Below are 18,832 nucleotides of genomic sequence, written 5' to 3' on the forward strand. Positions count from 1 at the left end.
TAATGAACATCTGGGCTGCAATAACAAATGAAGATAATTAATTCATTTCCAACAGATTTTAAAATAATATTACGGTGCTGGAGTAATTCAAATACAGGTACAGTTACAAAAATATGATCTAAGTACTTTTTTACTTATTAGCTTATTTTTAATATAAAAGTAAAACTGAAATAAACTATATTTATGCGAAAAAGTCTCTGACATCTTATTAAAGTTCTTTAGAATGTATTCATTAAATCGAGCATGAATATCATATGATGTCAAAAATAACCTCTTGTTTGTTTTGGAATTTCGCACAAAGCTACTCGAGGGCTATCTGTGCTAGCCGTCCCTAATTTAGCAGTGTAAGACTAGAGGGAAGGCAGCTAGTCATCACCACCCACCGCCAACTCTTGGGCTACGCTTTTACTAACGAATAGTGGGATTAACGGTCACATTATACGCCCCCACGGCTGGGAGGGCGAGCATGTTTAGCGCGACGTGGGCGCGAACCCGCGACTCTCGGATTACAAAATAACCTCTTACCTGAAGCTATTAAAACTAAATAAGTGGAAATAATATTCCCATATAACAAGGTTGTACGACCACCAATCGAATCATTCTTATTTTTAAGAATGATTTTTTTAGGAGTATTTATTATTATGATAAAATGAAATAAATACTGAATTTTAGTATTTTAGAATGAATTGAAATCTGTGTTATCAGCTAATAATTATATCACTAGCTGTAATGCTGTCTATATTTTCATACTCGACTGATTAGATGGCGCTCTCTAACGGCAACTTGTACTTCCTATTGCAGCAAGATCGTTAGCGTCACAGTTTAGGCGCATGTCAAGGTTGTTTGACGGTCGTTTAGCTGTGGCTGTTATTTACTATGAGAGTGAGGGGAATGCAACGTTGTGAAGTTTTGCGTACGTTCAGCGTCAAAAACCTGAAAAGAAGAGTTTCCGTTATATTTCTTATTACTCATTTTGTTACTACTTTCAGATCGCAAGGCTTAAGTTTAATTGTTAGTTCCGTATTATATAACAATCGTTGTACAAGTACAAGTAAGTTTGTTTGGTTCTATTCCTAACGGAGAAGTGATAAGTCACACTGTAAGCTGTGGATGGTTTTAAAAATGACAGAAAAATATAACGAATCATGGCATATTCCCTGCAGTGTGAGTTTAGCAAGTTGTCGATTAACAGCCGAAGCTCTTGCTCGAAAATTACATTGTAAATTATGGGATGTAGGAAGATTTGATTTTGTAGAAGGTAATGATACAAATGATGAACTAGATGATGATATTGATGATAACCCTGCTGCTTTTTTAACAAACTCTGTTTACAGCAAGTATAGGCCTAGCACAAGTTACAAATGCCAAAGTACAACACCAATCATTGACAAAGCTCCTCAACCTCAGAAAAAGGTTTATGGGGCTAATGATGGCACATCGTTAATTAATTCTAAATATATGAAAGACAAAATGTTAGGCAGTGAAGAAGAAGACGATTTTGAACATGAATATTCGTCGCCGCTAAACCTATCAGAAGAGAACGCACTGGTTGATTCGCTGGAAAGCTTATCAACTCTACCGGTATTAGTGAGTAACGAGATTTCGCAGGTTTCGAGTGGGGTTGTGAAAACTAATGATACAGCACATTTAAAAAGTGAAATTACTGAAGCATCCATGCAAGAAACTAAATCGGAAAAAGGTATGGATATAAGTGAAAAGCAATTACTATATGAAAAACTACAGATGTATGCACAGAAGTGGAGTGTAACAGATGATAAGGAAAGCTGTTGTTCTGAAGGGATGGGGGGCACAGAAAGTAATAGCGAAAATGACGAATTTGAATTCGGTAAAGGGATTAATATTGAACCTTGTAATCTACAGGATTATGAAGAAGGTGGAAATATGTTTTTAATATCTCAACCACAAATGCAACAAATTGCAACGAATGCTAGTTTTGTGCATGATAGCAAGCCAGAAATCTTTGTTAGTCCAAGAGCTAGCTCCACTTGGGACAGTGGTATAATTTCTCCGGAGGAGACAGCTGAAGAAGACCAAGACGATTCGGAGCAAACCAAATCTTGTAGATATCCAGAAGAAACAGAAACTGGAGAAATAAGTGTAAGCTTTTCTGATATTACAGGTAAGATATCCGAAGAAGTGTTCGATGAAATTACCGATATTAAAGAACATAATGACAAACACGAGCTTAAATCAGATTCAGAAGTTAATATTTCTGTTGCATTTGTTGATGAAACGAGAAAGAGTACCTTATGCCAGACTTCAAGTGTAGAAAGTAGCACAGAAGTGTCTTTAAGTCAAGAAGTGAGCTTAGACTTAGACTGTGAAATGCAGAAAGAAATTTATAATTGGTCAGTAATCGATGATTATGAAGAGGATGACATGCGTTATATCCCTGGACGCTTAAAGCGTAGTAGTTCTTTGAAAACGGGTAAAACTCCACCTGGTACTCCACACAAACCTAAAATAGTTCGTTTTGCTGATGCTTTGGGTCTTGACCTAGAGGCTGTACGTCACATTGTGTCAGATGATGCACCTAATATACCTGCTTCTGCTTTTAATGATCTGAAGATAAGTGATCAAAACTTTGATAAGCAAGAGAAAAGTACAAACTGGACATACTTTCCCGTTCGAGAAACTTTTATTGGTTCTTCCATAATGCATACACCGTCTCAGTGTGCACGTTCTCTGGTTCCATTGTTTTCTCAGCCTGGAGGCGAAGGTAATTTTCTAGACAGAGTGCGAATGGAAAAGGTTTGTTTGGAAAACGTTGTTGTTTCTGACATGAACGTACAATGTCACGTAAGAGTTTTAAACATTTCTTTTGATAAGAAGGTAGTAGCTCGTTATACTACTAATGACTGGATGTCATACGAAGATATTCTTGCTAACTACGTCCAGGGATCTTGCGATGGCTTTTCGGACAAGTTTTCTTTTAATATTTTTGTTCCTCACATGTGCGATGGGCAGCAATTGCAATTCGCCGTTCGATATGTCACCAATGGACAAGAATTCTGGGACAATAACTGGAATCAAAACTATATTCTACGTTGTCATGGAAACATCTCTTTAGTGTCTACGGAGGAAGAGGAAACTTCATGGTTGCATCACTTTATGTAGGCCAATGTATACCTCTTTTGTTTTCGTTTATATAAGGATATTTAATGTTACAAAGTTAAAAACAACAACATTGAAAATAGTCTCATTAAGATTTGGGAGTTTTATATAAAAACGTATTTGAAATTTCGTAAATATTTATGAAATGTAATAACAGTTTTGGGACGTTAAATTAAGTATATTGTTTCATATTAAAGATAATTTTTACTGTAAAGTCTATACTCTAGAAGTTACTTAATCATTTTAAGGATTTAATGTTACCAAAATTCTTAATTATGATGTTGTGAATCTACAGAAACAGTAAAATTTTAGGTTGTGCTAATTTAATTTCAGATCAATGTTTCCCAAATTAAGAGGAGGTTAAGAAAATTCAGGGAGAAAAAAGTTCCCACAATAATTATTCACAATAACGAGTAACGCGACTCGACTGCAAGCAATACTTGCTTACGTCACCGACCACTAAAACGTGGGCAAATAAACACGTGTGATGTGCGTTTGTTTAATTCAATATTATCAGGTTTTATTATTAGAGGTCCATCTAGCTAAAAGGTTTGAGTGTTACTAGTTTAAATATTTAGGTTTTCTGATTTCACGTAAAGTTTGAAATTGTTGTAACGGTTTGATTAAATAATAAACTCTCCTGTTATGCTTTTGTAATTTCAAGATAAGTATCCCGTCAAATTTAGTGGTTTATAAGACACAAAATATAGTGTTTTTGTGTAGTATTGCATCACCTTTAGATTAAGTTAGAACTGGGAAAAAGTCGTGTGTTTTATTAAAATACGTATATAAATTTTGAATGAAGTATTTATAATGCATGGATTTTATCCTTTTTTGTTTACGTTAGGTATGAATGTAATTAAGAAGTTACATTTGTTAAAAGTTCCAGGTGTAACTGTTAATCTTAAAGTTGTAGTGAATTTTGCTGCAAATTGTACGAATCAAGCTAAACAATAGAAATTCAAGTGTTACGTGCTTCCACTAATTTATAGGAAACAATTTATTATTTTTAATTTTTAGACTCGATTAATAAAATCAATATTACAAGCAATTGAAAAAAAACAGAAAAGACATCAGTGTACACTAAAACTCAAACTGTGACCGTGTGATGACTTGTGACTAATGCACAAATTCAGATTTGTTGATTACCGATCTACTAACATTGTTGGAATGGATTACTAATTCTTCGTTTCAAGTTATTTCCTATTTCACAGACTTTTCTGTAGTAAACTCAGTTTTTCTCATTTTTTTAGACAAATTCTACAATTAACAGCGTAACTGATGTTTATGATTTTTATATTACAGTTTTATGTGAGAAGTACAATTGTTTTTTAAATGTCCAAATTCTTCTGCAGTATAGCTTATAAAAATAATGTCACAGTGCATAGAACTGTAATGCTGAAATGTGACTGTTTTTATGTTGAACTATAAAACAACCAGACTGAAGTGTTTGTAGTATTTATTATAAGAAACGAACAAAAACTGGTGTTACCGAAGCTAGATAACTGCGACTAGACCATTTATGAAATATTAATTTCATATAGAAATTATAAATAACATACGTCTAGAATTCCTTTGGATCTTAACTGATTTTGGACAACTTGTACGTCAAACGTTTACTCGTAATACTCTACAAAGCCATGACAAAACAACCCATGGTAACACAGTAGAAATATTACTACATGGGGTAAAAACGAGCAGTTTTCTATTAGCTCTAAATATAAATTGGCGTTAGGTGTGCAGACAATCATGTCTTGACATCAGAGCTAGAGAAATCACGTAGAACCTTGACAAATATGTTAGTAAGATCACCCTTTAGCCCTAAAATATTCAATAAACCTACAGACAAATGTACAGGTTGTTAATCAGGTTTAAGAGGAAACTAATGATAATATACTGTATACATGGGTGAAACAGACATGTTTTATTAGGCTTCACGCACACTAGATAGTAAAGGCAGAGTTGTGGTTGAACACTTTGTTGACAGACACAGTATAAATTGCCTGTTGTCTGATAACAGCAAACATTCTTACAGACCGCAACAACTTTTTAGATAGAAATACAAAAGTTATACTAATTTAAAGGATTAAGCAAAAAATGAACAAAAAAATCGCTCTGGAATTTTTAATTCTTACTGCTTAAACGTCATTAGTATAATAACCAAGAGTGAAATTCCACTGGTTGAGTACCGGTACTGGGGAATTTAGATGAGCTGCTTCGTTATTTTTTTATACTTACACATGCATTTGTTTTTCGATTTCAGAAACAGGTCCACTTCCATTAGCTAAGTATCTCTACTCTTTTTTTTGTTGAGAATTTCAATCCTGTTTATATGTCTGGTTCAGAGAGTTAATTTCCATGTACTTCCAATTTCTCGGGTGAAGTCTTCGTTACTTCACAGCCACGTATTATTTTGAAATCTTTTGATATCATCCTAAATCAATTAGTAAGTGTTGTTTGCCCCAAAGAATCCGTAATGGCGAAATGTTGGTTTAAATAAAACCAATTATGTTTGGTGGAATGATAGATAAATCGTGTTTTATTTTTTCATTTTGACTCTCCAGTTTGCATTACAAACGTTTGATCTCGCTTAAGTGATCTATTGTTTTATGTTCATAAGGGTTGGATGGCTGTATTGTAGACTCCAATGCAATGACTTTTGTTTTTCAAGTTCTGAATCAGTTTTAGGCTTGATATACTTATACCTTCATATTGTGTACCGAATTTTTTATTACTCACAGTTCGCATGCAGACATATTTGCAATGGCGGATTTAAGGTTGTGTGGGCCCTACATCCAATGTAATTTTACATAGAATAAAATTATTAATGGGCCCCAGTTAAGACCATAAGCTTCCCCCCTTCATATAGCCCCTACCTAAATACACTACTGCGTATTTGCATTGATAAATTTTTTACATAATTTTGGCCTGATATTCTCCCAGGTGGGTTAAAAGTATACACCTGAAGAAACAAATGTTGGATGTTAGATAATTATCACCTAACTGTAATTTAAGAATTAATAAGTAATATCTTGTCATACTATATTTTTCTTTTTGCTTAAAGAAAAAAAATATAAAATGTTTGTTCGTATAGTAAATTGAATGTGTGTTCCTGTGTTTTTAGAAAATAGATTCCTAAAGGCGAAGCTTCTATAACATTGCTGAGTGTCTATTTGTGCCGCGCATAAAATCACAACGTTTTAAAATAGATGTAATGTAAGGTCTATAAATTTATCTGTTCCTAAAACCAAGTAAACCATACGTTATTTCGATGCGCGTTGTGTGTGTTCGGTGTTTATTAAAAATGCCTTCCCCCTTTTTTATAACAGCTGAGGAAAGCTTTTAGTCTAGCCGAGTACATACATTTCAAAACGACATGAACATGTAGAAAAGTCAGTTTTTTAACAAATATTTTTAGGTACTGAATTATAAATAGTGGTTAACAGTGACGAACAAGTTCTACACACTGGCGTTTTTTGTACTTTTGTATTGCACTACTTAACACTATTTTCTAATCTTTATATATGAACATAATAACACTATTTAATTAGCTACCCTCATCATTGGGTTAATTTATATTCTAATCTAAGTAGTGAGTTTGCCCTGATCATATTTACTTAGCTACAACAAAACATTTTACCCTGCAGATGTATGATGTAATACAGGTAATACTGATTTTTCCTAAATGAATACCATCAAGACTTAGACAAGACACAAGTATATTGTTTGCCCCATACTAATTACCAAAGTTACGAAACTACATACGAAAAAGCTGATGTTCGTAACACGTTTTTTTCTCAACAAATTATCATTATTTACAAATACGTATTTGACTGTCATTGGTGTCGAATAAAGTTCTCAAATACGTATTTATACAAAAGTACATGGTAGGGTTACACTTATTTATAAATCTTTTTAATAAGTGAAGATCATATACGTACAAGTTTTGGTGTAATTATGATTACAGATTGATTATTATTTTGATTCATTAACAACATTTATTTCATATACATCATTGAATGCGCAGTGAACTTCTCCCTCATTGACTGGCGTGCCAGACTATGAAGGGCTAAAGGTTTCATACTGTTACCATAGAATTGTACCCGTATCTGCTGGACGTGAGTGCGTTATAGGAATAACGGTCAAATTATTCTAGACGATAAGAACTCGAGAGGTGAAGGTGATACTGTTTAATAGCTGCCTTCTCTGTGGTCTGTCAGCTCAAAATTAAAGACTCTAGTGCATGTGTCTATTATGCAGCTTTCTACGATTGTTCAACGCAAACTCTATAGTGGAAGTCATTTAGCTAGCTGAACATACAAACAGTACATACTTTTTGTAAGATAATTTTCCTTACTAGCAACATATTGCATAGTTGAAATAACGAAATATGGATAAATCAGAAATAAAAACAACGTGATTCCATTTATTTAATAGATGGCATTTAATTTTAAGGTAAAATTTACGAGAAGTGGTTAACGTGGTATGTACTGTAGTGTAAAATAAAATATATGTTCAGAATAATCTAAATGTTTAATTTTGCTAAACTATACTGTTTATTTGATTAGGTTTAATTGCGATTACGATAAATGCGTCCTCTTCATCCACAGAACAAACAAGAATAGCTATAATCGCAGTTCCTGTAACTATTAAGTGACCGGGCATTATGAAAAGTGCAAGTGACTTGAAATTTACGATAACATACTAAGTTATTTCTTATTATTTTTTTATAGTATGGACGTTTTACTTTTCCTGTAATGTAACACATTTTTTATACATACTATAATAGCAGCGCCCCTAGTGGCAGAGCAGCATGTCTGTAAACTCACACCGCTAGAAATCGGGTTTCGATACCCTTGGTGGGGAGAGCACTGATAGCTCATTGTATACCTTTGTATTTAATTCTAAACAAACTATAATAGAATCGAGTCGCAACGTTTTCAAAGTGTAGGTTAACAGAATTTTAGATTTAATTTATCTGTTTCAATCTCTAGTTGAGTATGAAAAAAAATTATTCAGTGTTTACTAGGAACTAATGAACACGTATTAAACAATAAAAAGCTGATGACATGGTGAAGATAGGTTTAACTGCTGTGGCATGTGCTTGTTTAGCTAGCATATTCCTTAAGAATAAACGCAAAATTGGAACGAATAAAATATAGATAGTACCGTTGTTAAAACATGAACACAAGTATGTCAGTATAAACCTATAAATAGCTTGATGGCTGTGGAAATCCATAAAATACCTGTACTACATTCTCGAGTTAGACGGTGCCTAAGCCTGCCTGCGTGATGTGTGTGTGTACAGTGCTTGTCGTTGTGCTGTTTTCATCGTGTATTTCCACGTAAGGATTTGAACTTAGATTTATTGTACGGCATTCAACTGTTTAATGAACTGAGCGCTAGCTAGTAATGTAGTTGTTAACAGCTCAAACTACTACAACGTTATATTTGATCTATAAAATCCAGCGAAAGCCATTTTTACATTATTGACAGAGATAAAACAACAGAAGATAAGGTAAAATATGAGAATGGGCATCGTTAGAATCATTATGAACTAAATTTCTATGAGTTAATACTTACTACAACACACGTACAGTATGTGACTACTGTAGGAATGTCAGATCAAATACGATTTTGCACTTTTCGTTAACACTCCTACGAAAAGTGGGGCCTAATAGGCCCCAGAGCAACTTGAAAGGTTATTAATATTAGGCTAAATATTAGGCTGTATTTAAATGAAATTGTTAATCGGGAAACCGTTTTTCTTTACGCATTAATTTGTGTACAAACATAAAACTGGAAATATTTAAGTACACATTTTAAAATCTTCAGTACCCCTTCCTCTCCCCCAGTTGCACAGTGGTATGTCTCTAGACTTACGACGCTAGAAACCGGGTTTCGATACCCGTGATAGGCAGAGTACATATAACCCATTGTGTAGCTTTGTGCTTAATTTGAAATAGATTCAGTACCCGTAAGCTGTAACTATTTTTTCTCAGTTATGTAGAACACTAATGTTTGATTATTGTTGAAAGACATGAATACACTACACTAAATATTTATAGAGCTTACGGTTAACATGACTGATAAGTATGTGCGTCGCAACTGGATAGTTTTATAAATTAGCGGAAAACTCCTGGTTGTTTGTAACATTCATTTCAACTTTTGCAATAATCGGTTTTTCTTTCCCATGTATAAAATTCAAGAAAACTGATTTATTTAGGCGATCAAATAAAATAAACGGGAAGGCGAAAATATTTTTTCAGGTTTATTCTTGATCTGTTTCACCACTGAAAAGTCATTACACTAAAACTGTGTGTTGTGTGTGTACATATATATATAATTAACAATTTCATGACTTGGGTGCGTTTTTGATAATAAATAAAGATAACGTCTTTTTCTTAAAAGTCAATCTACGACTCGATTTTGTAGTTAAAAAGGTACGTTGAATGATTAAGGGTTAGTATATTTGTTAGTTTCTAAATTTCCAATTTTCAAACAGAAGTGGAAATCATATTTTTGTCAACAAACTATTATCTTCAAATTGACAACAACAACAAACTAGTAACCCTTTTTTCGAAGAGTTTGTTAGTTTGAATTTCGAACAAACCTATTCGAGGGCTATCTGTGCTAGTCGTCCCTGATTGAGCAATGTAAGACTAGAGGGAAGGCAACTAGTCATCACCACCCACCGCCAACTCTTGGGCTACTCTTTTACCAACGAATAGTGGGATTGACCGTACATTATAACGCCCCCACAGCTGAAAGGGCGAGCAACCCTCAGATCACGAGTCGCACGCCTTAACACGCTTGGTCATGCCGGGCTCTTTTCGAAGAGAAAAAAAAAAAAATTTAAAATTGATTAAAAGCATAAACACCAGTTGCACATGTTCATACCAAAAATGTATCTGTGAAAAGGAGTTGATAAAGTAGTTTTAAATAGCTTCCAAATATCATGTGACAAAGGGAATATTTTAGACTTTGGTTGGTTAAAGCTGTCGTACCTACCCCAATACAGTAATAAAAAGAAAGAAACCCGAGGCTCTATCCATGAAGTTCGAGCGACAGGGCCCGGCACGGCCAGGTGGATAAGGCACTTGACTCGTAATTTGAGGGTCGCGGGTTCGCATTCCCATCGCGCCAAACATGCTCGCCCTTTCAGCCGTAGGGGCGTTATAAAGTGACGGTCAACCCCACTATTCATTGATAAAAGAGTAGTCCAAGAGTTGGCGGTGGATGGTGATGACTAGCTGCCTTCCCTCTAGTCTTACACTGCTGAATTAAGGACCGCTAGCGCAGATAGCCCTCGTGTAGCTTTGCGCGAAATTCAAAACAAACCAATCGAGCGACAGACGACTTTAAAGATATGGCGAAACAATCGGAGAATTAAGTATACAATATGGTCCCGTGCGTTATGGGACTGTTGAAACTTGTTTTATATCAAACAAACATTCAAGTAACCTCTCTCCATTTAATTATTAAATATATCCGACATAGTTGGATCTATGTGTCTCACGTTTTGTCGTACATTTCATTATATTACCTTTTAAATCTGTTCTTTCGAAACTAACGATTGAAGAAGAAAACTTGCTTAATGCAAATGTTGTTTTTGTAGTTCAAATATTACGAACTATAATTAGATATTAACGACGATGATGGAAATTCTGAATCATCCATATTAAAGATGTTTGGTAAATAACGTTGTTAAGATAAACTATTATAGAGAAGGGGTTAAATATAACAGCTGTATCTTTAAAATATCAACTGAAAACAGGGAATTTGGATCTGATTACATTAATGACAACAGGGAGGAATTGATGTTATCATTTAGTGTTGGGTGATCATTGAAAATGGGGAGGCTTTTTTAAAATAAAACTCGTTAACCTTAATGTTGTTTTTATTGTTCGAATATTATGAACTGATTTTTTTAAAAATATTAATACTGATGATGGAATTCAAGGAAATCCCAAAACAATCGAATTAAAGATGTTTTTTGGTATTACCGTATTTTTAATATTTGTTACAGAAACCACTAAAATGGTGACTAATGTGTGTAATGATGGACAAACGTAACAATCTGTAGTTTTATCCATACTGTATGGCTGTTTTCTCACATTTTCACGTTTTTTTCTTTTAAATTCATAATGTGGGCTGCCGCTGTGCGTTTCTTAGTCATTCAAGAATTTTGCATATCCAGACTATAATTTTATTAATTTTTAAATAAGTCTACGTCCTCGATGTTTAAATTATAAAAGCGTGTATGATTTCAGCTCTACCTATTTTACACGTATGTTCGGATTTGATTTAAAGATCTAGGTTAAAAAGTGAAATAATTTTTTGCAAGTTTGTCGTGATTCACTCGGTTTTTATCTGTGATGCCCCCTTCCGTCTGCTCAGGATACTTGTATCTACGTGATGTGGAATTTATTGTGGATATATTATTAAAGTTGTAAATTTGTACGATGTTTTTCACGACAGTTATTTCAACATGTGTTCATATTTGAAAAAGTGCTCTCAAAGTGTAAATCAAAAACAACTGAATTCTTCTTGAACTAGGTTTTGTTTAAATATATGTAATACCTTAATTACTGAAAAATGATTATATTGACAGCAATATTTCATTCGTAATAGAACTAGTTGTAAAGTATATTAGGTGTATTACAATTGACTAGTTTATGGTATCTAATAATAAAGCACGTAAAAGATGGAATACTATGTATTTCGGTGCCATTGCAAACACTGTTTTTGCATGCAAAATAGATATCCCGTGATGCAAAGTGATAAACAGCACGTGTCTCACCTTTGTAGTTATGTGTACAACACCTGCTTGTAGCTTTTCAACTATATCATATTTTGGGAAATTGTAAATTTTGCATTTGTGTGTTTTTATTGTAAAGCAACACAATTGACTGGCTATTTCCACATTGCAGGAATTGAATCCCAGATTTTAGCTGTAATTACGTATACTTACCGCTAACGCACCAGGGGTTGTATTTGTATCAATGTCAAGAAATCACAAAAAATTTGTTGTTGCTAGGTTTGTCTCGTAGCCCTCCAGTGGCACAGCGGCACGTGTGCGGACTTACAACGCTCAAAACTGGGCTTCGATCTCCTGATGGGCAGAGTACAGATAAGCCATTGTGTAGCTTTGTGATTAATTCAAAACTACAATAATAGTCTGTATTTGAAATAAAGGCAGTTTATAATGGGAAGAAGAAACCCACGTGATTCAATAGTTAAGTGTAGTTGGTTGTAATGATATTACAACTAATTTATATATATTTCCATGGAGTACGTACAGTACCATTAATAATAGGCTCGAGTGGGTCAGCGTGCATATAGATCATTATGTGGCTTTGCAATAAAAACAATAATAAAAAAAACAACGTGATGATTTTGTGAGTGTAATTTCTGGATAATCTGTAACTTTTCACCAAATTTCATTTTATTTTACCTAATGAAAATACTTTTGTTAAGAGTTTAGAAAGCACTCGTGTCTTTCCAAAGTTTTATGATTGGTCAGTGTCATAAGGAATTCTATTTTTTCTTGTTTGTTTCGAATAGATCTTGTACAGACAAGCTCACGTGGTAACTGTATATGACTTTGAAGAAATGCCGAAAAGATAATACCGTACTGTTGTATCCCATAATCTGGCTTCCAATATTCGCCTCGTGTTTTCTCGTTATCTGTATGTTCCACTCATCAGTGAAGGATCTTAGTGAGTGACATGCACAACACACACAGATATTTAGACTCCCAGTGACTCAGCGGTAAATATGAAGGCTCAGTGCACCAAAAGCGGTTTTCGATATCCGTGGACGCATCACAGATAGGCCACTGTGTTGCTTTGTGCTTAACAACTTACAAATAAACTAAGCTTATTTTATATTTTAAGTGGAAATAAATAAAACTCTTGAGACTGATTTTACAATCGATAGATTGCGAAATCTGGGTAAGAACTAATGTAACTATGGACATTAACCTGATGTTGATGTTTGACCTCACGTCTATCAGAAACTCCAGCAGTCACTAGGTATAGACTGTTTTTGTGGAAAAGTTTCACAAACGTTTAACATAAATAAATCCTGACAGCGGAAAAATGTTTAGATGTTGTCAGATGCAAAAATATCGACAAGAAAGTTGTGTGTTTTTGTCTTTGTACGTTATAGGTGCTACACTCAAAATCATACTGTTGGTTCTATACATTTCAAATGTTGTTATATCGACATACTGATAGGATACCGTTGTTATAAAAGTCCAGAACGGAAGAACTCAGGAAAACCCGGCCATTTTAATGTTATACTGATAATTGTTAATTTAATATTGGATAATTAACGTTCATGTATACCCGGATATTATGGGTGCAAAACAAACCCGAATTATTCGAAAGCAAATGGTTCGGGAAATGGATAACAAATAATTCATTGAACAAGTGAATAGAACACAATTATTGAAGAAGAAAAAAGTTATATGAGTAAGGAAGTAGGCTTAGAAAGTATTGGTATAAGTGTAGAGTAAAAATCTAGAAAGGAATAAGTTATCTGAAATATTAGAGCATGCAAAGAGAACATAAAGTGTATACGAAAAAGGCTTGCAACAAGGCTGAATTAGTTAAAGGAGTAGAGCGGAAAAAGAAAGATCGGTTCAGGAGAAGGCACGAAGTGACGAATAGAAATGGACAAAAGAGTAGAGATGAAAAAGATTAAAATTATCCAAGGGGAGCAGTGGTAAGAGAACTCTAAAGAAAACTGGAGAGAAAGTGAAATAAGTAGTTAATGGAAAGTACAGAAAGGACGAGAGAAGACGAGTAAGAAAAATGTTTTTTAGGAGTGAAGGGAAAAGAAAAATGAGCAGAACGAAATGAAGAATAAAACAGGGGTGTTTGTAAATAAAAATGATAGAGAGAAGGCAATAATAAAAACATGAATAATTGTATTAATAGGAACATACAGTTTATATTACATTATATTATCTTATAGTTTTATATCTACTTAAATAGATATAAAAATATATACTGTGGAGAGAAGAATGAATAGAAAAACGTGAAATTTAGTCAGCAAAGAAACAAAACACAATAAGCGTGTAATGAAATAGAAGACAGGAAATAGTAGAAAGGGGGAAAAAACTAAAGTAGAGAAACTAACGAAGATTCCACAGATTTTTCAACTGGAAGATTTTCAAAGTAAAAAAGGAGTCGTAATTGTACATATCATCTGACTATGTAGGATATTAAAATACAGTGTAAGGACAAAGAAATAAACACATCGTGTAGAAAGAACAACAGATCGAAATAAACACGTTAAACGTGGCTCGTGTGAAAAATTTCGCGATGAAACACGATTTGACTTAAATCATTCAGACTGATAGTTCCAGATAATTTAAAATTCTTTTTATTAGAATTGTGGAATATTATGTGTTTATATACACAAATTCGCATGAATATGCATGTTTATACATGTACAGGGTGTCCCAGCAGTCTGGACATATAGGGAAAGTAGACGTTATATTCAAAACGTCAGTAGTACATATTTCAGGAAAAGAAATATTCTGAAGGAACAGTATACGAAAAACTGATAGTGGTGTTAATGACATCTAAGTTGAATAATAAATAAATTAAGAATAAATTGTGTATTTTTCCTTATGGGTTCAGAATTTTGGAACACCTTGTATACAACGTTTTTAGACGGTTGTTTTGTTAAACACCATTCGTATGCGTAAGAAATACAAATGATGCGAATAAAAGGAATGTATATATTTAACTTCATTTCAAGAGGAAACCTCTGGACCACCTGTAATCAAACTTCCTATAACCAGCTGTGGAAAGTAAATTGCTTTCGTGCGTGTGAAGATTCATATAGAAGGAACATTATGTATACATAGGAGTAGATGTGTGATGTTATGTTCTCTTTCCCCACATTTCGTAACGTGTTAAAATAAGATTGACTGTCTTACAGACAATGCATACCGACTTTTATATGAATAGTGAGAACTTAAAATTTCATTAATCTATTGCATTGTTTTTATCTAACCACTTCTTTCATATATTGTGACGCATGCGGGCCTAATGATGTTGTCATGACAACAAGATCACCTGGCAGGTAATAACTATAGAACAATCAATACATGTATATAAAGGTGAATTAACTGCGTGGTTCATGTACCATTTATACTTTTGTACTGTTTACTGCACGCCATTTTTTTTTAAATTTCGTACAATATATTCCAGTCTATTGACACAAGAACCTTGTAACCTTTTGCATAAAAACATTACTGAATATTTATATTTTCAATTACACCGCATCTCTTTCAACTATGCAAGGGCCGTAGTTTTTATTATTGGTTTTGTTGTACAGATTTTTTTTGTTTAATAGTTTAGTATAGCTGTCACGTTTACTGGTTTCGTAATGTATAATGGAGTCTGATTCATAAATGTACTTCTTATTGCCTTAATTTTAAAATAGCAATGTAAAAAGTTTTAATGAACACTTTGTGTTTATTCAGGTCGAACTAAATATTTATTTAAATACATACTGACTGATAGTTATGAATCGTAGCTAGATAATTTTATAAGCCGTGACGAAGATGAAACAGCACAAGTAAATTAATCAGTCATAAACTCTGTTTATTTGAATAGTTACACCCCTAAAGGAGTTATATGCTGCAGTCATTCGAAAATTATCGCATAACTGCACTGCTAAAAGCTGATGAAAACAATCTGAGTTGGCTATAAATCAAATATGTACAATCGTAAATATAATTAGATAACTAAACGTAGATATTAGATTTCTAAGCAAGGCAATTTAGTCAAAATATTAGAGTCCTCATAAGTAGTTGTTTTGTTAACATTGAGTTCCACCCTTTTTATTGTGTTTCTTCACTGTTTCACAACATCAACCCAATACGTAAAGTGTGTTTTATAATACTGAAGAAGGATGATGGTTCACACATGCAGCCAGGGAGAGAACTGTCTAATAGTACCACTGGTAACCTTGATGTCATCTCATGTTTATCAACTTTGAACCGTTTATTTCTCCAGAGACATGTGATGCTTTTATTTTCGTTTGGTGAAAAAAAAAACAACAAACTTTTTGTACTTCATTTCAACAATGGATAATATTTTCTGTTTCCAAATATGATGGAATAGTAGTGGATATAAATACTTTTATAGTTTCTATTGTTTTTTGGATAAAACGTTCTAACTTATTTTCTACTACTAACAAGTGATTTAAGAATTCCTAAAATTTCCATGTTAGGTTGCATTTTCTGAAAGTCTAGTATACTTTGTTTCACACACAAAATGTTTATTTCGTATTCTTGTGTAGTTAGTCTTCACACTCGACTTGTATAAGCTGTTGTTAGGCGCACAGTAGGTGTCGCTATCTGGCATTGAACCAAATACGTGACATTTGTGAGCAGTCTGGCATATTGTATCGAATTGTCTTCCTTTTACTTAACTAAGGTTTTTCAGTGGCTCAGCGACAAGTCATAACTTTTCACGCCAAAGACTGGGTTTCAATACCCGAATTGGAACAACAAAGATAGCTCATTGTGAACATTTGTGCTTAACAACAAGCTAAAATATTCTAACAAAAATAACGACTTATTGAGAACAACCATCAGTTTCTCACACTTTAATAATGTATTGAAATGAGTGTTAGTCTATTTGTGTGCTTGATTGATATAGATAGATAGTCTCTATTTGTAGGTAGTACTGTAGAACTGAAACTGCACACACATATATATATATATTGAAGGCCATTTAGACTAGCTGGTTGTATTCAGGTTCGTACTCTGTCTACTGTGCTTCTGTGAAAAGAGGAAATAACCTGTAGTTTATCGATGCCAAATTAGGAATCTGTTAGCGAGATATGTAGAGGAATGACCTTAAATAAGATATCATTCATCAGATAATTATATGTTCTTTAAAGCTCATAAATAAATGTTAAAACGTTACTGTAATCTACGACTTGCGTCTCCAAGTCAAAATTTAAAATGTTTTGGAAATAGTGAGCCCTCTCTTTGCTTGTATATATATTTGAATCAGCCTGCAATGTTGTCCCTACTTTGGTTGACTTTAGAAACAATGAATACATTAGTAAATTGAAATACATTTTAGTTACATTGTTTATTTATCAAATAAATAATACACTGTTGTGAATGTTAGTAAAATAATATTTGCTTATTTTTACTACAAAGGATTTAACGTACCCAAAGGTAAATTTTCTGTTGTCCGTAACTAATACTTTATTTTGTCAAAAATTTAAATGGGGCGCTTTGGCTGTTGTCTTGTTACCTCGCTCATGTGTCTACGAATCTCTGGTTTAAGCAGATGTAAGTAAGTAATTGTACTGTTTTAAAGAGCAGTAACCGAGTTTATAGTATAATGTTTTCAGTAGATTTATTGTTGTGTGTCATTCTTCATTAAGAATCCAAGAATAAACTACCGATTTATTCGGTAACATTATTATCGATATTCAGATTTGTTAGTAAGTGTATTGAATGTATAGTAATAGCATTTCATTTAACAAAAAACTAATAACATTTCATTTGAATAAATACATTAACATATTTGAAAAGTTGTAGTTTCATTAGAATAGTAAAGTAAGCCTTAAAATTTCTCTCCTCACTGTATATACATATATTTATTTATATCTGTAGCACGTGAGATAACAAGAACGAGTTGTAGAATCTTTAGAAAATGTTGAAGATTAACACTAGAGAGTAAATGTTATGGTTGAATTAGAATGTTATTTTAGTCCTTAAAAGATTTTATTTTATTTTGTGTATAATAAAATATTTTACGATGATGTTCACTATTGTAAGTTGTGTGGTATTGTGTAATGTAATGTGAATAGATAGCCAGCTACTGAAATTTCGATTGAAGTATAATTCAAGGTTTGTAGTATGGCCATAGTGAACTTTGACCTGAGCTTTGTGACCAACATTTCAGATTTCAACTCTGTTAGAATACATGTATATACATATAATAAATGATGTACCTCTTTCCTTGTACAGTGGTTGTAATTCACTGTTATGTACATTAGAACGTTGTATTATTTTCACTGAGATAGAGTTTATTTTCTGTTGCTGTTGGATGTAATTAAGATTCTATATAGTAATAAACTATATATATTATAAGACTGCTAGACTTGCTTGTTTCTTTTGTGTTCATTGTTTCACTTTCTGCAACAAACGCTTTTTAAAACGTAAGTAACAGACAAATAGGAAGAAATATGAAAGTGAAATATAGCTTAATATGAAATAAAACATATTGTAATGACTTCATTCTGTGACATAATTATTCACAAAAATATTTTGTTTGTGATCAAATTATTTATAATCCCTTCCAAAAGAGTTTGAATTATTTGGTAAATCAGAATTTTACCAACTTACTGGTTATGAAATCTAAGAAATGTGTTAAGGAGTTCATATTTATATGTTACCTGACTAAACTCACAGATTCAGTTCGTTCACTGCTTCAATAAACGTTCTTCAGTGGGTTGGGGGAAAACCCGAGGCTCAATTCATCGTGGTGGACAAAGTACTAAAACTTGGAAAACAAGCTTTAATAGACATAAAACTTGGAAACGATGAAAAAACATCGTTTGTGAGATTTTATCTGTTAAAGTGAGATGGAGAAAAAACATCTCGAATAATTATAAATTTGCCAAAAATACAGACTTTATAAAACGT

At 33.2% G+C, this 18,832-nt stretch overlaps 1 protein-coding gene across 2 annotated transcripts; it reads left to right on the forward strand.

The window, feature by feature from the left end:
• Positions 1-821: 821 nt before the first annotated feature.
• LOC143248706 (uncharacterized) lies at positions 822-18,281 on the forward strand. Of its 2 annotated transcripts, none has more exons than XM_076497361.1 (2): positions 822-3,144; positions 12,703-18,281. In XM_076497361.1, exon 1 carries the CDS (start codon positions 1,111-1,113, stop codon positions 3,136-3,138), a length of 2,028 nt encoding a protein of 675 aa, XP_076353476.1. In that variant the 5' UTR covers positions 822-1,110; the 3' UTR covers positions 3,139-3,144; positions 12,703-18,281. The 2 variants fall into 2 exon arrangements, with proteins under 2 accessions (XP_076353476.1, XP_076353467.1); XM_076497352.1 differs by having other exon boundaries at positions 822-3,134.
• Positions 18,282-18,832: the final 551 nt, after the last annotated feature.

This window comes from Tachypleus tridentatus, chromosome 1 (assembly GCF_004210375.1).
Source record: "Tachypleus tridentatus isolate NWPU-2018 chromosome 1, ASM421037v1, whole genome shotgun sequence".
Taxonomy (NCBI): Eukaryota; Metazoa; Arthropoda; class Merostomata; order Xiphosura; family Limulidae; genus Tachypleus; species Tachypleus tridentatus.

Excerpts from the sequence above, each read along its gene's own strand:
- LOC143248706 (XM_076497352.1), top strand. The coding sequence starts at position 1,111 with ATGGTTTTAAAAATGACAGAAAAATATAACGAATCATGGCATATTCCC. Across the intron at positions 3,135-12,702 it reads TCATGGTTGCATCACTTTAT|ATCTTGTACAGACAAGCTCA; the intron begins GTAGGCCAATGT and ends TGTTTCGAATAG.